We start from the raw sequence: 22,952 nt of genomic DNA, 5'->3' as shown, positions 1-22,952 counted from the left end.
TACAGTGAGTTATAAGTGAAATAATCTGTCTGTAAACAATTGTTGGAAAAATTACTTGTGTCATGCACAAAGTAGATGTCCTAACCGACTTGCCAAAACTATAGTTTGTCAACAAGAAATTTTGGGAGTGGTTGAAAAACGAGTTTTAATGACTCCAACCTAAGTGTATGTAAACTTCTGACTTCAACTGTAAGTAACATGATAACAAATCCCTTAAAAATCTGTCTGTTTTAGCTAGAAATATCTGTTGTTTTTTTTGCATTTGATGTATCTCTATCCACCACATCTGCCTATGTTGCAGTTTGCTGTATTTCCTCATCTGCGGTGAAAAGTGTAATGGGCGTTTGTCAGACCATGGGACATCCCAAAAATGTTCTCATGAAAACGTCTGCAGCGTCCAAAAGGTTTGACCGACATCTATTATGCCACTCTATGGAAAGGGGAGACTCTCACGAACACGATGGTCGTCTCCCACAAGTGTCAGGGGACTCGTCAGAGGTCGGTACTGTTGATTTGTAGCGTCCGAACCGTTTGGGCTACAAGCTAATGTGACCCCACTGTGGAAAGGGGAGATTCTGACAAACATAATGTTGTTCTCTGTTTTGCTCAAGACCCCCACACGTGTCATGGGACTCATCTGAAGGTAACCAGTACCGGTTTTCAAAACATTTATAGAAGTATGGTTGTGTTGTGCCTACCCAAAATAGGGGTTAAATATGTTTAAAAATAAACATTTCCTGAGCATTCTTATATCCTAGATATAGGACATGCACTTCAAAACCTTGTTTCTTATCATTCATTTTTTTACTGTCTATTTTGCCATTTATGAACATGTTATTCAAGGCCAAATTCAATATTTGATCAAATGATTTTATTTTTTTGTACCTAAAATTCGAAATCAAATAGCTAAATCCCCCCCACCATGGCTTAGATTTTTAAGAATTCAAAGTTGAGGCATAATTACAATTTTAATAATTATAATTTACCAGGGTCTGTAAAGCAATTGTAATGACAGTCCACCACAACATACCCAACAGTTTCCTGATTAGCAAAGGGTAGTCTGTGTTTAATTTTATTTTGTATTATTAACACAGTTTGAGATCATTGTTAGGGGATTTCGCCACTGGTTGACATTTTAGTCACAACAAAGAAATAATCGTACCCACTACAAGGCATTGAAAAACGTTTTGTTTGTCTATTGTGCTGTTTTGACATGTTTCCATTTCTGTTCGGCTTTGCGTTTCTGGCAGACTATTACCACAGTCAAGGGTGCAAAACTAAAACAGAGGGGTGTCTATAATAATTGTATGGTGTCACGCCCACTTCTGTCCATCCTCTGGGCCGCAACCATTCGTACCTCATCAAAGCATCCTCCATACGGAAGTCAACGTAGTTTTTTTCGTGACTTGCGCAGTAGCTGCTAGGGTGTAGTCGGATATAGTTTTTTTTCCTTCTGAAGTTTCTCTATGGCGGTGGACACAAAGCACTGAAACCGTGGGAGTCTGGGAAACAGAAAGAAGGGTGCGCGAGTGCAAGGAGGAGAATTCGAAAAAAAAAATAAACTCATTTGTAAAAGACAAGATATTGAAAGAGTTTAACGCATGGTTTTACTTGTTTTATAAATATAAAAGTTAGAAGGTGTAGAGGGATTCGTGTAGCTGTAGCTAAAGTTTTGAACTTTTGTTTTAGACGTGCTGAGAATGCGTTGGTTTATTCAAGTTGTGTTTTCATTGACCTGTTTGGCTATATGTAGCCACAGTGCTATGGATGAATGCACTGATGATTCGAGTCGGCCTCAGCGATGCATGCCAGAGTTTGTCAACGCTGCTTTCAATGTCACTGTGGTAGCTACCAATACTTGTGGCTCTCCCCCAGAAGAATACTGTGTACAAACCGGCGTTACGGGGGTCACCAAGTCGTGCCACATCTGCGATGCCAGGGATCGGAGACAACATCACAGTGCTGTGTACCTCACCGATTACAACAATCAACAGGACACCACCTGGTGGCAAAGTCAGACTATGTTAGCGGGCATCCAGTATCCAAACTCAATCAATCTAACTCTTCATCTTGGTAAGTGTTGTTTGATTATGTTTAAAACACATGAAAAAAATGCATAATAAAATGCTACCATAACAGCACAATTCACCATCTCATCTGCATTCCGATTAGGTGGTGGGGATTTAAGTCTGAGAAGAGATTGATTTTGAAACAAGTCACTGTCAATCATAAACCACGAACATAATCTAGTTTATGTTACAAAATTGCAATTTGAAAACAAATCCTAGCTGACGAGCTGAGATTTGCAACAATGTTTCAAATATTGTGTATATATATATGTTTCTGGCAATCGCTCTGACTGCTTAGATTTTTGTGGTAGGCATGAGACAGTTATGAAAGTTACTAATTTATTCATAAAATACATATTTGCCTGTTCAGAATTTTTTTAAGTAGTGATCATGCGCTCGGTGCCTTACATTTAGACAGAGAAATATATTTCTGATATTTAGTTCTGCTTTCGTACAACGTGATTTGCGCAAACTGCCGCGCCAAAAGTTAGTTTCACAGCTAAAAGTTCTAGCCTTGACTTAGAAGATGGGGTGTTTCTCTAGCTCTATCTGTGTATAATGAGTATTGTAGGGATTTTGTAATGCATGCCAGGTGAATGCACGATGAAGCCAGACATAAGTTTATTGAGTGGGGGTCACATCATGTTGTGGAGAAGACCCATTTAACGTTTCAAGCCAATGTACTGAGAAAAAAAACTGATTCGGGTTTATGATTAGAAAGGGAATATTCGAAGGCTTTTCCATTGATTATTTCAGAAGATAAACTTTACATAAGATATTTATGAGTAATGTTTTTGTCTGTAAACCCAACACGACTCAGACATTCCTGAGCGGTTTAGTCATAGGTCTCGTTGTAGCGTCTTTGTAACCGAAGGTAGCAAACTTTGATAAACTGGTGGAGGTTGTAGTCGCCTATTTTATAAGTGGACACAACGTTGGTGTAAACTGCACTTTGTCTAGTTAATTACAATTATTCTTAACTTTAAAAAATAGTTTTTAAACAACGTATTGTTTTGTCTGACGACACGTTCCACAGTCCAAGCACAATACACTTCAGTATAAATACACCACAAGGCCAGAGATTTAACAACTAGATTCAGCCGCAATTTTTTTTGTGGATGATCAATTACAAATCATTTTCAGAGTGAAAATTGTCCACATGAATCCTAAACAGATATAATATTAAACTAAAACATAATTTCAAACATTGCTTCTGTTTGTATACAATCACACATCTCTCTCTAATGTGTGGGGATACTTTTAAACAGATTTTTCAAAATTCTAATCCCTTGGAGTTGATTTGCTGGTGTTTTTAGACGTTTATGTCCAACAATTAAATGTAGTATTTGAATTTGTTTTAAAGACATTTTTTTTTGCTCTGTTCCGTGTGATAGTAGTATCTATTTGATGCACAAAGAGGGAGATTAGATTAAGCTCTGTAAAATGTCACTGTTCCCTTTGTGAAGAAGCACTCAAGATTACAATTCCTATTGACTATTGGTGTTACCTAAACTCCTGGTTCAATGAGCCCTAACATTTAGGATTGTTGATACTGTCTTACTGATATATTATTAGTATGCTTGCTAGAAATGACAAGGACACTACTGTTATCTAACATGCATTTCAAGCGTATTAAGTTGTTGATATTAATAAACGTGAAGCAGTATGTGGGGGGAAAAAGTGAAACATTTCTGTACAATCATATTCCCTCAACATATTTCCTGCATTGATTTGTTGGCAACATTGAGCTTTTAATATAATTTTATTTTTGACTTAGTCCTATTAATACATTACCTCACAAGAGCCCTCAAGGCTGGCACTCTTGGCATGAAGTGACCTCTGCTTGTTTCCCATTATCACTCTATAGTCATGAGTTCACTGATTAGATTGTTCACATTACGCAAATAACTGAATTTCTGCCAACCAAGCAAAATCATATTGTGGAGGAGGTGATTCTGAGGGAATGGGAAAGAATGCTCTTGCATCTATTCTGCTTGTCAGCCACTCAAAGCCACAATGGCAGAGGTGGCTGGCCTGTCTTCCTCTCTTTAAGTTAGGCAGCCCTCTGTTAACATTTTGTTTGCCAACCTTTGTTTGAAGGAAACATTGACTTCACTCCAAGTTTGGTTGTAGCTAGTTGACTTGAAGTCAAAACAATCTTTTAATTCACAATTACGCTTGTGTAGGCATGCGTTTGATCTTATTCTCCAGAGAATAATTGGTCCAGGTGGCTCAATTGGTTCAACCACAATACCAGCAACTTCAAGCAGTTTGTGGTTTAATTTCCACATAGGCTGAATGTACAGTGGGGCAAAAAAGTATTTAGTCAGCCACCAATTGTGCAAGTTCTCCCACTTAAAAAGATGAGAGGCCTGTAATTTTCATCATAGGTACACTTAAACTATGACAGATGAAATGAGAAAAAAATCCAGAAAATCACATTGTAGGATTTTTTATGAATTTATTTGCAAATTATGGTGGAAAATAAGTATTTGGTCACCTACAAACAAGCAAGATTTCTGGCTCTCACAGACCTGTAACTTCTTCTTTAAGAGGCTCCTCTGTCCTCCACTCGTTTGAACTTGTTATCAGTATAAAAGACACCTGTCCACAACCTCAAACAGTCACACTCCAAACTCAACTATGGCCAAGACCAAAGAGCTGTCAAAGGACACCAGAAACAAAATTGTAGACCTGCACCAGGCTGGGAAGACTGAATCTGCAATAGGTAAGCAGCTTGGTTTGAAGAAATCAACTGTGGGAGCAATTATTAGGAAATGGAAGACATACAAGACCACTGATAATCTCCCTCGATCTGGGGCTCCACGCAAGATCTCACCCCGTGGGGTCAAAATGATCACAAGAACGGTGAGCAAAAATCCCAGAACCACACAGGGGGACCTAGTGAATGACCTGCAGAGAGCTGGGACCAAAGTAACACACTACGCCGCCAGGGACTCAAATCCTGCAGTGCCAGACGTGTCCCCCTGCTTAAGCCAGTACATGTCCAGGCCCGTCTGAAGTTTGCTAGAGAGCATTTGGATGATGCAGAAGAAGATTGGGAGAATGTCATATAGTCAGATGAAACCAAAATATAACTTTTTGGTAAAAACTCAACTCGTCGTGTTTAGAGGATAAAGAATGCTAAGTTGCATCCAAAGAACACCATACCTACTGTGAAGCATGGGGGTGGAAACATCATGCTTTGGGGCTGTTTTTCTGCAAAGGGACCAGGACGACTGCTCCGTGTAAAGGAAAGAATGAATGGGGCCATGTATCGTGAGATTTTGAGTGAAAACCTCCTAACAAAGTATTGAGAAACTTTTGTTATTGACCAAATACTTATTTTCTACCATAATTTGCAAATAAATTCATAAAAAATCCTACAATGTGATTTTCTGGATTTTTTTTCTAATTCTGTCTATCATAGTTGAAGTGTACCTATGATGAAAATTACAGGCCTCTCTCATCTTTTTAAGTGGGAGAACTTGCACAATTGGTGGCTGACTAAATACTTTTTTGCCCCACTGTATGTGTGTTAATGGTAAGTCACTTAAGATAAAAGCACAGGTTAAATTACCAGATTTTTGTTAAGATTTAAGCTTTTGTTTTTATCTATTCAAGGCTTTGATGACTTGCATGTCTATATGCCTTTGAAGGGCTAGTTTGGGCAGGAAGAAGGCATGTCCCGACTTGATAACACACCAGACATTTAACTAGAGGTTGAAGATATGGGGCTGGTAGCAGGTAGAGGTAGAATTAGGAAAGAAGTAAGAGAGCAGCAGTAAGAGAGCAACATGTAAAGTTTTGCTCCCATGTTTCATGAGCTAAAATAAAAGATCACTGAAATTTTCCATATGAACAAAAAGCTTATTTCTCTAAAATATTGTGAACTAATTTGTTTACATCCCTGTTAATGAGCTTTTCTCCTTTGCCAAGATAATCCATCCACCTGACAGGTGTGGCATATCAAGAAACTGATTAAAAAGCATGATCATGACCCAGGTGCACTTTGTGCTGGGGTCAGTATATGGCCACTCTAAAATGTGCAGTTTGTCACACAGCACAAGGCTACACAAAACAATGCTACAGATGTCTCAAGTTTTGAGGCAGCGTGCAATTAGCATGCTGACTGAATGTCCACAAGAGCTGTTGCCAGATAATTGAATGTTCATTTCTCTACCATAGGCCACTGTTGTTTTAAAGAATTTGGCAGTATGTCCAACCGGCCTCACAACCGCGGACCACGTGTATGGCGTGTGGGTGAGCCTTTTGCTGATGTTAAAGTTATGAACAGAATGCCCCATGGGATTATAGTATGAGCCGACGAATACAATTGCATTTTATCAATTGCAATATGAATGCACAGATATAACGTGATGAGATCCTGAGGCCCATTGTCATGTCAGTCATCTGCTGCCGTCACCTCATGTTTCAGCATGATAATGCAAGGATCTGTACGCAATTTCTGGAAGCTGAAAATGTCCTAGTTCTTCCATAACCTGCATACTCACCAGCCATGTCACCCATTGAGCATGTTTGTGATGCTCTGGATCGACGTGTACGACAGCGTGTTTCAGTTCCCGCCAATATCCAGCACAGCCATTAAAGAGGAGTGGGACCACATTCCACAGGCCACGATCGACAGCATGTGAAGGAGATGTGTCACACTGCATGAAGCAAGTGATGGTCACACCAGACACTGACTGGTTTTCTGATCCACACCCCTACCCTTTTTAAGGTATCTGTGACCAACTGATGCATAAATGTACTCCCAGTCATGTGAAATCCATAGATTATGGACTAATGAAACTTATTTCAATTGACTGATTTCCTTGTATAAACTGTAACTCAGTAAAATCTTAAATGGTTGAATTTATATTTTTATTCAGTATAAAAAGGAGAAAAGATGTAACGATCTGTTATGTAGCAAATAGGCAGATGTTCAAATTGAACTCGACAGGCTTTCTAGTAGTGTCCTCCACTCTTGAATGCCTAGCCCTCAAATACATGATGATGACGCTATAGAAATAAGGAGGCTGGTCTCACATTTCTGATTTGCAAGTTCAGGAGTGTTCATGTTAACAAATTCTGTTCCCCAGTTTACCCTAAATGTTAAAGAGAGATTAATATTCATGATGTGGAATTTTCTTCATCTATTCCCTGAAATGTCAGTGTCTATAAAGAATGTGAACAATGAGGGAGACGTCCCCTTGAGGTTGTTGTTTCAAATGTACTTTTTTTTAAAGGCATTTCTTAAGGTCCTTAAATGGGAAGCATTTTCCTAAATAGCATGCACTCGCCCTGCTTAGGCTATTAACAGTGCACACATGGTTGCCAAGGTTGGTTACAACTATTATTCCAAGAGGCAACACCATAGTGTAGTAAAGTGAAACAAACAGGGCAAACTGAACAATCTTTTAACAATGCTGTACTCTTATGAACGTGTAGTGAACACCTGCAGGATATGAATAGTTCTGCCTATTGTCCACATAACAATCATAAAGTACCTTATTGACCCAAGATAGTGACTTTGGTGTGATTGTGGCACGTTTAAAAAAAAAGGCATACATTCTTGTGTTCTTCATAGGTTAATGCTGTACAAGATTGCTTTCAATGTACAGGTACTGACCAAATCTTTTGCTACTGAAGTTGTGCTTCAACTCTTTGTATGTTATGTCCTGTGTAGGCCTACATCCATCTGAAAGCATTCAGTATCAGGATATGGAAAAACTCTCCACCATAACTTATCACATTAACAAAACAAAGGGGTATATATATATTCAAATGTAATATATGTCTTTCTCAGTATGTGAATCCTGTTCTTGCACTCTCCTGTGATCTGGGAGGGGGTTAATGGCTATAGCTTTGGTCGCTAGCACACAGGAAGCGGTTCGTCTGTCCCAGAGATGAGATGGTGCACAGCAGTGTGGGAAAGCCAGGAGGAGTATTTCTCTGGCCCCTGTGGACTCTAGTCATGTTCTTTTATAGGCTTTCCCAAACGCTATGAAAGACAGTCAAGATAGGCCAGCTGTTGCAAATTATACCAATCTGAAAGTGCAGTGGGGACGAGACGTCATCCTGGTTAGAACCTATTGTTTTGCCGGTGAAGGAATGATCTCAGCGTGGGAACCTTGTATTTCTAACGCCCTAGGTCAGGGTTCCTCAACTGGCATCCCACGGTTGATTTTCAATTTTTTATTTTATTTATTTGACCCCCCCCCCATGTTTTCTGACCCAAAAAAACAATAACAAAAATAAACTTTAAAAACACCAGCAAATCAGCTCCAAATTATTTTATTTTTGGAAATATGTTCCAAAGTATTCCCACGCACAATAGAGATATGTGATTGTATACAAATGTAAGCAAGGTTTGAAATTATTATTTTAGTGAAATATTATATATGTTCTTCATGCAGTGTAGTTGATGATCTCTGCTCTAGGTTTTTCTGTTGATCACAAACGTGTGTGTCTGAATAACCCAATCTACTGTACATATCCCAGTAATGAAGCTCTGTGGGTGTATGTGCACAGGTTTGTTTTAATCAGTTGAATGTTGTTTTGCAATAAGATGGACCATGAGGTGAATTTGAAGAGCTGAAAGGATTGCACTCACTGTTACCCATTTCCCCTCTGTATACAGTTTTCAGTAGGCCTATATTGTATTGTGACTTATAAAACAAGGCAACAGTAAACAGTTTGTCCACTACAAATGATGCAGGCCCCCCCCCCCCCCCCCCCCCCCCTTGGGCCAATTGAGATCACGTGTGACCAACATATTTCAGTTAATTACTATAGCTCCTGCTTTGGGCCAATCTGTTATTTTGTAAATACAGGATCTCTCTGGCAAGACTCATCATTCACCCAAGTTTCATCAAAATAAGCCCAGAACTGTTTGAGATCACATTTGACGACCGAACAGAAACAAATCCACAGTCCCTTTCCCGATTTTTATCGTGGGGGAGAATATTTTGAAATGTGAAGAAATGTCCTATTTGACTTTAGGGTCTCACCCAGACATTTTTTTCAGCCACAGGACACATGTTTATAGAGAGGATGTTGAATACACCCGTAAAATGTATTTTTACATTCTTTTTAAAACATTTTTTTTATTTTTACATCTAACATCAGAAATTAGTGTCTTATTTTCCACAAATGGTTCAGAGACTTCGAAGAACTGCATGGAGGTATTATAGTGAGTAACTGATCCTGCTGCTATTACCCATTAAATGACCAGTCTAAGTACAGCTGTTTTCACATGCAAGTGGAGGATTCATGTGACAGTCAGGTTCATATGGTATTTCACCACTTTTTTTTTTCTTCAAACACAGCAGAGGCAAAAAAAATGCAATAGAATGTAAATAGCTGGTAATTAACATGGGGAATACAGTGCCTTTGGAAAGTATTCCAGACTCCTTGACTTTTTCCACATTTCATTACATTACAGCCTTATTCTAAAGTTTATTACATCTCCCCCCCCCCCATCAATCTACACACTACCCAATAATGACAAAGCAAAAACAGGTTTTTAGAAATGTTTGCAAATTTATAAAAAACTGGAATATCACATTTCTATAAGAATTGACACTTTACTCAGTACTTTGTTGAAGCACCTTTGGCAGTGATTACAGCATCAATTATTCTTGGGTATGACACTACAAGTTGTCACACCTGTATTTGGGGAGTTTATCCCATTCTTCTCTGTAGATCCTCTCAAGCTCTGTCAGGTTGGATGGGGAGCTATGCTGCAAAGCTATTTTCAGGTCTCTCCAGAGATGTTCAAGTCTGGGCTCTGGCTGGGCCACTCAAGGACATTCAGAGACTTGTCCCAAAGCCACTCCTGCTTTGTCTTGGCTCTGTTTAGGGTCGTTGTCCTGTTGGAAGGTGAACCTTCGCCCCAGTCTGCGGTCCTGAGCGCTCTGGAGCAAGTTTTCATCAACGATCACTCTGTACTTTGCTCCGTTCATCATTTCCTCCATCCTGACTAGTCTCCCAGTTACTACCTCTGAAAAACATCCTCACAGCATGATGCTGCCACCACCATGCTTCACCGTAGGGATGGTGCTAGGTTTCCTCCAGATGTGACGCTTGGCGTTCAAGCCAAATAATGTCATTTCTCATGGTTTGAGAGTCTTTAGGTGCCATTTGGCAAACTCCAAGCGGGCTGTCATGTCTTTTACTGAGGTGTGGCTTCTGTCTGTCCACTCAACTTTAAATCGGTCGACCTCTAGTATTCATAACAATCAGTAATCTGCATTTTTGGACGCCGATTACATTGCACTCCATGAGGAGACTCTGCGGCAGGCTGACCACCCGTTTAGCGAGTGCAGCAAGGAGCCAAGGTAAGCTGCTAGCTAGCATTAAACTTTGATTGGTTTTTTTTACAATATATCTTAACATAATCACTAGTTAACTACACATGGTTGATGATATTACTAGTTTGACCAGCTTGTCCTGCGTGGCAAATAATCAATGCAGTGCCTGTTAATTTATCATCGAATCACAGCCTACTTCGCCGGGTGACGGGTGATGATTTTAAGAAGCGCATTCACAAAAAAAGCACTGTCATTGCACCCATGTACTTAACCATAAACTTTAATGCCTTTCTTAAAATCAATACACAAGTATATATTTTTAAACCTGCATATTTAGTTAAAATAAATTAATGTTAGCAGGCATTATTAATGAGGGAAATTGTGTCACTTCTCTTGCGTTCTGTGCAAGCGGAGTCAGGGTATATGTAGCAGTTTGGGCCGCCTGGCTCGTTGCGAACTGTGTGAAGACCGTTTCTTACTAACAAAGACCGTAATTAATTTGCCAGAATTTTACGTAATTATGACATTGAAGGTTGTGCAATGTAACTGCAATATTTAGACTTATGGATGCTACCTGTTAGATAAAATACAGAACGGTTCCGTATTTCACTGAAAGAATAAACACTTTGTTTGGACCATAATTATGACCTAAGGCACGTATTTCTGTGTGTTATTATATTTAAATTAAGTCTGATTTGATAGAGCAGTCTGAGAGGTGGTAGGCAGCAGCCGGCTCGTAAGCATTCATTCAAACAGCACTTTCCTGCGTTTGCCAGCAGCTCTTCGCAATGCTTGAAGCAACTCCCGAGATTAGGCTGGCAATACTATAGTGCCTATAAGAACATCCAATAGTCAAAGGTATATGAAATACAAATGCTATAGAGAGAAATAGTCCTATAATAACTACAACCTAAAACTTCTAAACTGGGAATATTGACGACTCATGTTAAAAGGAACCACCAGCTTTCATATGTTCTTAACAAGGAACTTAAACGTTAGCTTTTTTTACATGGCACCTATTGCACTTTTACTTTCTTCTCCAACACTTTGTTTTTGCATTATTTCAACCAAATTGAACATGCTTCATTATTTTGGAGACTATAAATAGATTTTTATTTAAGTTAAAATAAGTGTTCTTTGTAAATTCAGTATTGTTGTAATTGTTATTATTACAAATGTGTGTATTTTTATTTATTTATTTAACCTTTATTTAACCAGGTAGGCAAGTTGAGAACAAGTTCTCATTTACAAGATGGCCAAGATAAAGCAAAGCAGTTCGACACATACAACGACACAGTTACACATGGAGTAAAACAAACATACAGTCAATAATACAGTAGAAAAATAAGTCTATATACAATGTGAGCAAGTGAGGTGAGATAAGGGAGGTTAAAGGCAAAAAAAGGCCATGGTGGCAAAGTAAATACAATATAGCAAGTAAAACACTGGAATGGTTGATTTGCAATGGAAGAATGTGCAAAGTATAAATAAAAATAATGAGGTGCAAAGGAGCTAAATAAATAAATACAGTTGGGAAAGAGGTAGTTGTTTGGGCTAAATTATAGATGGGATATGTAGAGGTGCAGTAGTCTGTGAGCTGTTCTGACAGCTGGTGCTTAAAGTTAGTGAGGGAGATAAGTGTTTCCAGTTTCAGAGATTTTTGTAGTTCGTTCCAGTCATTGGCAGCAGAGAAATGGAAGTCGAGGCGCCCAAAGGTAGAATTGGATTTGGGGGTGACCAGAGAGGTGTGTGTGTGTGTGTGTGTGTGTGTATTTATTTATACATATATAAAAATCGTCTGATTTAATCGGTTTTGGCTTTCTTTTGGTCCTCCAATAATCAGTATTGGCGTTGAAAAATCATAATCGGTCGACCTCTACACTCTACCATAAAGGGCTGATTGGTGGAGTGCTGCAGAGATGGGAGAACCTTCCAGAAGGACAACCATCTCCACAGAGGAACTCTGAAGCTCTGTCAAAATGACTACCAGGTTCTTGGTCACCTGCCTGACCAAGGCCCTTCTCCCCCGATTGCTCAGTTTGGCCGGGCGGACAGCTCTAGGAAAAGTCTTGGAGGTACCAAACTTCTTCCGTTCAAGAATAATGGAGCCACTATGTTCTTGGGGACCTTCAATGCTGCAGACATTTTTTGGTACCCTTCCCCAGATCTGTGCTTTCGACATAATCCTGACTCGGAGCTCTACGGACAATTCCTTCGACCTCATGGCTTTGTTTTTGCTCTGACATGCACTGTCAACCGTGGGACCTTATATAGGCAATTATGTGCCTTTCCAAATCATGTCCAATCAATTGAATTTACCACAGGTGGACTCCAATCAAGTTGTTGAAACATCTCAAGGATGATCACTGGAAACAGGATGCACCTGAGCTCAATTTGGAGTCTCATAGCAAAGGGTCTGAAAATTTGTGTAAATAAGTTATTTCTGTTTTTTTTACAGAAATTTGCTAAAATTGCTACAAATGTTTTTGCTTTGTCGTTATGGTGTATTGTGTGTAGATGGCTGCAAAAAAAAATATTTAATCAATTTTAGTTTAAGGCTGTAGGGTAACAAAGTGGAAAAAGTCTAGGGGTCTGAATAGTCTCCGAAGGTACTGTATCTGGGGAATATTTTCTTGCAAGTATGATAGTTGCTTTTACTGTAACTGTTGTTCTCAAAGTAACAGTGAATAGGCACTTTTAGTGATGTATGTAATGTTACTATTTTTTGGTTTGTTTTTAATCATAGATGTTAGGTATTTACAACAGGTGTCGAGTTGATATTTTGTGTATCAAATCAAAGTTTATTTGTCACGTGCGCCAAATACAGTGAAATTCTTACTTACAGGCCCTAACCAACAGTGACATTTCAAAGTAAAAAATAGGTATTAGGTAAACAATTGATAAGTAAAATGACAGTGGAAAATAACAGTAGCGAGGCTATATACAGGTGGTACCGGTACAGAATCAATGTTCATTGGGCACCGGTTAGTTGGGCTATTTGAGATAATATGTAAATGTAGGTATAGTTAAAGTGACTATGCATAGATGATAAACAGAGTGTAGCAGCAGCATAAGAGGGTTGGCGTGGGGAGTGGCGGGACACAATGCAAATAGTCCGGGTAGCCATTTGATCACCTGTTCAGGAGTCTTATGGTTTGGGGGTAAAAGCTGTTGAGAAGCCTTTTGGTCCTACACTTGGCGCTCCGGTACTGCTTGACATGCGATAGCAGAGAGAACAGTCTATGACTGGGGTGGCCTTTCTCTCACACCACCTGGTATAGAGGTCCTGGATGGCAGGCAGCTTAGCCCCAGTGATGTACTGGGCCATAAGCACTACCATCTGTAGTGTCTTGTGGTTGGAGGCCGAGCAGTTGCCGTGCCAGGCAGTGATGCTCTCGATGTTGCAGCGGTAGAACCTTTTTTGGATCTGAGGACCCATGCCAAATCTTTTTAGTGTCCTGACAGGGACTATGCTTTGTCGTGCCATCTTCACGACTGTCTTGGTGTGTTTGGACCATGATAGTTGGTTGGAGATGTGGACACCAAGGAACTTGAAGCTCTCAACCTGCTACACTACAGCCCCGTCGATGAGAGTGGGGGCATGCTCGGTCCTCCTTTTCCTGTAGTTCACAATCATCTCCTTTGTCTTGATTATGTTGAGGGGTAGGTTGTTATTCTGGCACCACACGGCCAGGTCTCTGACCTCCTCCCTATAGGCTGTCTTGTCGTTGTTGTTGATCAGGCCTACCACTGTTGTCATCTGCAAACTTAATGATGGTGTTGGAGTCGTGCCTGGCCATGCCGTTGTGGGTGAACATGGAGTATAGGAGGGTACAGCACGCACCCCTCAGGGGCTCCAGTGTTGAGGATCAGCGTGGCAGATTTGTTACTACCTACCCTCACCACCTGGGTGCGGCCGGTCAGGAAGTTGCAGAGGGAGGTGTTTAGTCCCAGGGTCCTTAGCTTAGTGATGAGCTTTGAGGGCACTATGGTGTTGAACGCTGAGCTGTAATCAATGAATAGCATTCTCACGTAGGTTTTCCTTTTGTCAAGGTCGGAAAGGGCAGTGTGATGGTCTGCTTGAAACATGTTGGTATTACAGACTCAGTCAGGGACATGTTAAAAATGTCAGTGAAGATCCCTGCCTGTTGGTCAGCACATGCCCGGAACTCATGTCCTGGTAATCCATCTGGCCCTGTGGCCTTGTGAATGTTTACCTGTTTAAAGGTCTTACTCACGTCGGCTACAGAGAGCGTGATCACACAGTCGTCTGAACAGCTGATGCTCTCATGCATACTTCAGTGTTGCTTGCCTCGACGTGAGCATAGAAGTGGTTTAGCTCGTCTGTTTGGCTTGTGTCACTGGGCAGCTCGCGTCTGTGCTTCCCTTTGTAGTTTGTAATACTTTGCAGGCCCTGCCACATCTGACAAGCGTCAGAGCCGATGTAGTACAATTTTATCTTAGTCCTGTATTGGTGCTTTGCCTCTTTGATGGTTCGTTGGAGGGCATAGCAGGATTTTTAATAAGCTTCCGAGTCCCGCACCTTGATAGCAGCAGCTCTACGCTTTAGCTCAGTGCGAATGCTGCCTGTAGTCCATGGCTTCTGGTTGAGGAATGTACGTACAGTCACTGTGGGGACGACGTCCTCGATGCACTTATTGATGAAGCCGGAGACTGATGTGGTGTACTCCTCAATGCCATTGGAAGAATCCCGGAACATATTCCATTCTGTGCTAGCAAAACGGTCCTGTAGTTTAGCATCTGCTTCATCTGACCATTTTTTTATAGACCGAGCCACTGGTGCTAACTGCTTTAATTTTAGCTTGTAATCAGGAATGAGGAGGATAGAATTATGGTCAGATTTGCCAAATGGAGGGGAGAGAGAGCTTTGTACATGTCTCTGTGTGTGGAGTGAAGGTGATCTAGATTTTTCCCCCTCTGGTTGCGCATTTAACATGCTGATAGAATTTCTGTAAAACTGATTTAAATTTCCCTGCATTAAAGTCGCCGGCCACTAGGAGTGCCACCTCTGGGTGAGTGGTTTCCTGTTTGCTTATTTCCTTATACAGCTGACTCAGTGCGGTCTTAGTGCCAGCATCCGTCTGTGGTGGTAAATAAACAGCCACGAAAAATATAGATGAACACACTATTTGCCAAGAGAGTTGTCTACAGCTTATCATGAGATACTCTACTTCAGGTGAGCAAAATCTAGAGACTTCCTTAGATTTCGTGCACCAGCTGTTTACAAATATACAGACTGCCCCCCTCTCGTCTTAACCGGAGTGTGCTCTTCTATTTTCTTGATCGTACCTCGTCTAATTTATTGTCCAATGATTGTACGTTGGCAAGTAATACTGATAGTGAGGGCAGATTTCCCACTCGCCGTTGGCGTATCCTTACAAGGCACCCCGCCCTGTGTCCTCTATACCTGCGTCTCTTTCTCTTGCCAATGTCTGGGATTTTGGCCTTGTCGGGTGTCTGAAGTACATCCTGTGCCTCCTGCTTGTTCAAGGAAAAATCTTTGTCTAATCCGAGGTGAGTGATCGCTGTCCTGATATCCAGAAGCTCATTTTTTGTGCCGTGAGATACGGTGGTAGAAACATTATTTACAAAGTAAGTAACAAATAACATGGGAAAAAAAACACATTAGCATAATTGGTTAGGCGCCCGTAAAATGGCGGCCATTTCTTCCGGCGCCATCCATATTAGACAGGACTAGGCTTTGTGTGTGCCGCTTACCAAGCTGCCTAGATTTATCCCAGAGAAGAGTAGTATATTTGAACGATAATAACACATTTATTTAGACTCTTTTATTATGATTTGGTTATACTGTATTCGAGTCCAGTTCACCAAAGGTCACTTGAATTTCCGGCGTACAAAAATCTGATTCCCTGCTGCAACTTCCTTTGTCTGCCTGCCTGGCCAAACATGAGCTCTTCCTGTGGAACAACAAGGCCATTTCTTCACGTTGTTATGACATTCCCGCCTTTGTACAACGGACCACCTGACTTCAGTGGCTGAGAACTTACATTTAGCCACACTCCGGTCTCATTTCCTAGTTCATTTCACATGAATTAGACAGTCTTCATAAATTCAAGTGTAGGCTTTTCAAGTTTTGTCTCGTACACTGAAATGCCTTTTTTGCCAGCTCCAAACCCAACAATACAGTTATCGATATGAATGTAGCACAAAAAAATAACATACGGTAGAACAAAAACACACGAGAAATAAGAAGAATTCGGGAAAGTAAGAAGCTATATACAGAGTCAGTTCCAATACAATATTTACAATGTGCAAACATACTGGTGATGGAGGTAGATATGTATAGGGGTAAGGTGACTAGGCATCAGGATATATGATAAACACAGTAGCAGTAGTGTAAATTCTGTCTGTCCATTAGGCAGAATTGTGTGCCTCTTTCCTAAAACTGAACATAAATATCATGTTGTTATATAGAAGTTTATTGGCTGCGCACACTGATTTGCAGATGTTATCACAGGTGCATTGAAATGCTTGTGTTTCTAGCTCCAACAGTACAGTAATACCTAGCAATAAAAAAGTACACACAATCTACAAACTTTTAAATATAAAAGTGTTTTATAGGATGAGCCATGACTATAATACAGTATATACTGTACATATAGAGTGTGTGAAACAGTATGTAAACAGTGGCATGTAGCCTACCGGTTAGAGCATTGGACTAGTAACCGAAAGTTTGCAAGATCGAATCCTGGAGCTGATAAGGTGAAAATCTGTTGTTCTGCCACTGAACAAGGCAGTTTGACCCACTGTTCCTAGGCCGCCGTTGAAAATAAGAATTTGTTCTTAACTGACTTGCCAAGTTAAATAAAGGGGAATAAAAAAATCAAAGTGTTCAATGACTATGGTCATAAGGCAGCAGTCTCTGAGGTGCAGGGTAGAGTACCAGGTGGTAGCCTGCCAGAACAGTGACTACGGTTCAGGTAGGCATACACCATGGAGTCTGCATTTGTGACTTGCTTAGCCTTTGCTTTAGCTATGTATTACTATGTTGTTAGTGCAAGTAATTGAACTGTTCCTGAATATTAGTAATTGTAACTTTTTGATTTTAGGCTTATTTGATTTCTGTTAGATGCACTTGTATTTGAGTTGATGACCACCCTTGGTGTGCAAATCACTGCTCAGGCTAACTTGAGTTATTTTAAATATTGACAACCAGGAATAATTTTCCAAGGACACATTATTAAAGCAAAAAATGTAGCCATATCAGGTATTCTGCCAGTGGCAGTTTAAACCTGGAACTCTTTGAATAAACCTTCTCTCTATCAAAGGCCTTCCAGAGTCTGACGATGACAGTCCTATCTTTAGATCTGAAGCATGGGTGACCGCTCCCCACCTTCCCCTCCTAAAGTCCTACAACCTCACAAAACTATTTTTTTTTTTACAAGGGGCAGGGGTTTTTCATTTGCTGGATTAGCCTTTTTGTTTGGTCATTCCTACCCGTCTGACCATATCGTCCCCTCTATCCCTCCAATCCTTCTCCCTTTCTCTCCTGGATCTCTTTGTTACTTTAATTTACCTGCCTGTCTTTCCATCTTATAGGAAAAGTCTCTCATGCACACCCCTGAAGACAAAACCTTTTCTTTTTGGAGACCTTACATTCTCAAGATTCATCCTGTGATGGGGTTCCCTAAAAAGCTTAACTACAGCCTATGTTTGCTGTCCATTCATCAGTGTTTACTTTGAAGTTGAAACTTAACATTCTTGCTGCTCTGAGCTAATTAAAAAGCCAGTGGTAGGTTTAGAGGCAGTCCTTAGCACTGCCAAATCAAAGCACCACCTCTTGCTGCACTGTCACATGCTGCCCCCCACCCCCCCTCCAAGGCTAGGCAACGTAGACATCGGGATAGGAGATAACCCCTCTTCTCAAAATATTTTTATTCTGTTGTAATGCAGAGGGCTGAGTTTCCGCTGAAACAGCCAAATGCTTTGGTTTGAGTTCCCTCTGCACTCTGTGCTTCAGGAAGGGCTGGATGTTCCACTCCTTATGAGAGATAAGGACGCTGTCCTGCTGGCCCATGATATTTAATTTCCCCACTACCCCAACAAGAACTTGTACTTGGGTCATTCCATGTCATTTCAGTGAGCCATGACACCCACCATCTGATTGTGCTGAAGTTGTTTTCTGTAGTTAGAAACATTCCGGAAACATTATTTTGTTGCAATATAATACATCTCTGAGATATTAGGGTAATTGATTGCACCCAAATTGGGCATTTTAATATCCAATAATTATAGTACCTAACATCTGATTTGGACCATAATTTTTTTCAGACAATGTGTAAGACATGAGGAATCCAAAGAAGTGGTTAAAAGCCACCCACTTTCACCCCACGCCAGTCCCTCCACAACAAGTGTTGTCTGTTTGACAAGAAGTATGGAGCTGTGGCTAGGAGTGTTTCTTCATCTTATGTAATGTATTCTCAGTGAATTTGGTGCTGTTTTTTTTCCTGCTCCCCTGTTCAGATAAATTAGTCATTAAAGTTATTAACAATGTATGAAAACTTTTACTGATAGCAGGAATAACACCATCTAGTGGTCAGAACCTATTAATATCAGGAGGGTGAAAATCGGATTGTATTTCAACAAAATAGTGTTGCAGGAATGCTAGTCTTATGTTTCCAACAACAGAAACGATTTCAGAACAATCTGAAATGGTCGGTGTCAATCCTCTTTCTTGTGCTTTTCGAGGTGGAACGACTCGCTTGCGACATTGCTAACTAAAAAGCCAAAGTGATACTAATTAGTACCCTAGGTAACACAACAAATAAGCTCATTATGCTGTGCTCTCTCATTGTTCTAAACCCTACAGCAGGGATTATTAAGTGGTCCGTTTACGTTCTTATCTAATAGCGTTAGGTGTAAGGACAAAATACTTTTACAATGTTAGACATGAGAGGCGGAACATGTCCTGTGTCTGCGTTGACACATTTTGTGTCTCTGAAAGTTCTGATTAACCAACTTTTGTACATGTTCTAAAAACTTCAAAACATTATTTTTTTTGTTTCTAATCATGAGGCATAACAGCAAAGTCTGAAACTCCCAGTACATGGCGCCAGTTTATTATACCTTAGAGGTTAAATGTCTGGATTAAGCCTAATACCCTTGCATGCTGCTGCCGGCAACACAGGAACTACCTGGAGCAAGTAATTGAACCAATTTATACAATTACATTGCAAAGTTGTAACTGATTTTTGCTCGCCAATTTTTTGGTGTACTATTTTTCATATTTTTTTACATAGACAATAGACAACTTAACATTTCACAGACATGGATCCACTAAACTAGACAGGCCTGACGTGGCTGGGACTTAATGAAGATGAAGGCAAACACCAACTCGTACAGTTCCCTCAAAGTATTCACATCCCTTTACTTTTCACACTTTGTTGTTACAGCCTGAATTTAAAATTGATTCAATTTATTTTCACACAATACCACATAAATGTCAAAGTTGATTTCTTTGTTGTATTTCTTTAAAAAAATAAGTTATCATTAATGAAATGTCATGAGTCATGAAGTATTCAACTCCTTTGTTATAGAAAGCCTAAAATAAGTTCAGGAGTAAACATTTGTTTATTAAATCACATAATAAGTTGCATGGACTCATTCTGTGTTCAATAAGGTTAACATATGGTTAACATAGTTTTTAATGACTAAGCCATCTCTACTGCTCTCTCTCACACACACACAATTATCTGTAAGGTCCTTAAATCAAGTAAGGAATTTCAAGTACATATTCAACAACAAAGACCAAGGTGGTTTTTCAGTATCTCACAAAGAATTAGTAGATGTGAAGAAAAAAAACTGATGCTGAATATCCCCTTTGCGCATGCTGAATTTATTAAATATTCCAAAACACGTGTCGTGTTTGCAACAAGGCAGTTAAGTAATACTGCAAAAAATGTGGCAAAGAAATTCACTTTTTTTTTTTGTCTTAAATGCAAAGTGTTATGTTTGGTGCAAACACAACACCACTGAGTACCACTCTTCATATTTTCAAGTATGGTGGTGGCTGCTTCATGTTATCGGTATGCTTGTCTTTGGCAGAGACTAGGGAGTTTTTTTAGGAGGAAAACCTGGTTGTCTGTTTTCCACCAGACACTGGGTGATGGTCACCTAAAACACAAGGCCAAATATACAATGGAGTTGCTAACATAGACAACATTGAATGTTCCAAATTGACGAGGATGGAATGGTCCAACCCATTTGGTATCCCACCGCACCCTCATATGCCATGTCTTGAAATATGCAGGTAGATGGATTAAAAGTTAACTTGCATTGCAAAACTTCTGATAGAAAGTTGACTAACTCCGCCATAACTTTTGGACTTTGTAGCACTCCCAGAAGGCATTAATTATTAAGTCATTTTTTGTTTTACACTTAAGACATGACTCTCTGTCTGCTGAGCTGTAGAATGTGTTAATTTTGTCTCTTGTGTAATACATTTTGTACATTAGGTTATACTGGATTAAGTGTGTGTGTTAGTTATGTATCAACACTCCCTCCATCTTGTGTCAATATCAGTTATTTTTAGGTCTTGGTTCCAATGTTGTCAGTTGGATAGGATTTCTGCAAGGTTTTGTATATCTCATCATATATCGTATGAGTATCCTTTTCTGACTCAAGTAGGTTTGCTTTGATGTCCAAAAGATTTCAGATCTAAATTTTGTGATATAAAAAGTTTACATTGGTCAGTCCAAAATTGCTTTTTAATTATGTTATGGTTCTTTTTATTGCCTTTTACCAAGTCATTTGCCTGTTACTTGCCAAGGTATTTTGACTCTGGAGCCTTAAATCTTAACGGTGTACTTAGCACTGGCACCATCTCCTGAGAAATCTATGAGAATGGCACCCCAAGAATGATAGGATTTGGAAGATCTACGCCCTCAAGCCTGACATTGTTTGGCAAACAACTGAATACCTAATGCGGGAGCTTTTCTCTGACCTCTGTTTTAGCCTCTCCCAACCAATTATCATGGATTGATTGATTGTCAACTGTATTAGTCCCCAAACAATTTTTACATGTGGAATAGCAAAAAACTTCAGAGTTATCTAAATATATTTTTTGGGGCATCTTCTGATTAGTATTAGATGACCAAATGCTTATTTGTAAAATGTGATGCACTGTTATCTGGTTAGCCTTATTTTATTCTCAGAAGCTGTCCACTTATTTGTTCACAGCAGGGTTTCCGTTAGTCGGTAATTGAATTATTAAAATCAAATGCTGATAAATAAAATATTTGGCAGCCAAATTGAACAGGAGACAAAAAACAATCCCATTGGGAAAAAGTTTTTTATTCATTGATGAAAATATCAGTCGATGGAAATATATTTGACCATCATGCTTATCGGTCTATAGGTTAATTTGCTAAAATGTGTGGAATTAAATTGCCGCATGTGTATTTTGTTTAGTCGTCATGTATCATATTTATCCCACGCGCACAGCATACAGAGCCTATTTTGAGTGGAATATAGTTGGTTCAAAAGTGCTGCTACTGCGGCTCTTCCACCCTTGCTGCTGGAATGAAATGTGCTTTTATAAGCCCAGTCATTGTGCAACAATTCTAAATGCAATCACGTGTTAAAAAAACAATTTTGATGGCCACAATAAAAAATAAACAAGCCTCTTTTTTTAATCAACTGGTAATTGAAGTGCATCTCCCTTCTGCCATTCAAGTGCATAGCCTGCCTACCGTTGACTATCAGCACACCACCCACCACTTTGCAATGTGAGCTGAAGGCCGTATGCATTTTGAAAACATATACTGAGTTGTTTTAAAACCTGAACATTTTTACTTCAAAGTAGCCTAGGAAAAATCCGACCTTAGAAACGTGGAGACAATTATTTTATATAGACTACCTCATTTGCCATTTCTCATGTTTTTAGGTTTTCTATATCAACCTTCTTTGTCCTGAAGCCAAAGGCACAATCCTAGTAATATTAGCAACCCACCCATCTTTACATTCCCCCTCTTCCTAAGTTTCTAACTGAAATTTTCGTCTCTGTCACGTATGGAACCTATCACATCAGGTGTGCTGTTTAGATTGGTGTTTTCCCACAAATTGTGTTTTGGCAAATGTTTGAAAACGACATTTTATTGGGTGCTTCATTACAGGAGTTGCATATTCTGTTAAGATTAATTACCATAATCTAAATGTGATTGTTGTCATTCTGAGCACTGTGGGTGGACTCCCTAATAAGTTACGCACCCAATGCAAATGGGTCCGGTAAATCTCTCAAATGGCCGGTAAATGTAATATCTTCCTGGTCACGTTGTCATGCGCCACGTTTTCCCGAACAGAAACTCTGGTTCATAGACCATATTTAGCATGGAAAGGCCACTGCAATTAACTGTCAATCTTTTTTTATCCCGTGAGTGCATGAGAAGGCCCACTCAGTTGTACTTTGAGTACAATCCTTTTATTCACTTTGTGCTATTGCAGCCATTTAAATCTAATAGCTAGAGTTCATACCTTCACTAATTAAAACTAGCTCAGACAGATCCAACTCAGAGAGGCCTAGCTCATG

At 39.8% G+C, this 22,952-nt stretch overlaps 1 protein-coding gene across 1 annotated transcript in view; it reads left to right on the top strand.

Moving 5' to 3' along the window:
- The first annotated feature begins 1,428 nt into the window (after positions 1 to 1,428).
- Positions 1,429 to 22,952, top strand: part of LOC110530303 (laminin subunit gamma-1) — a 77,629-nt gene continuing 56,105 nt past the window's right edge. The window contains exon 1 of the mRNA XM_021613226.2: positions 1,429 to 2,073. Coding sequence (XP_021468901.2) covers positions 1,701 to 2,073 — 373 coding nt within the window. The 5' untranslated portion in view covers positions 1,429 to 1,700. The remainder of the gene's footprint in view (positions 2,074 to 22,952) is intronic.

The sequence above is a fragment of the Oncorhynchus mykiss genome, chromosome 8 (genome assembly GCF_013265735.2).
Source record: "Oncorhynchus mykiss isolate Arlee chromosome 8, USDA_OmykA_1.1, whole genome shotgun sequence".
NCBI classification, from domain to species: domain Eukaryota; kingdom Metazoa; phylum Chordata; class Actinopteri; order Salmoniformes; family Salmonidae; genus Oncorhynchus; species Oncorhynchus mykiss.
This window is presented reverse-complemented; position numbering and strand designations above follow the sequence as displayed.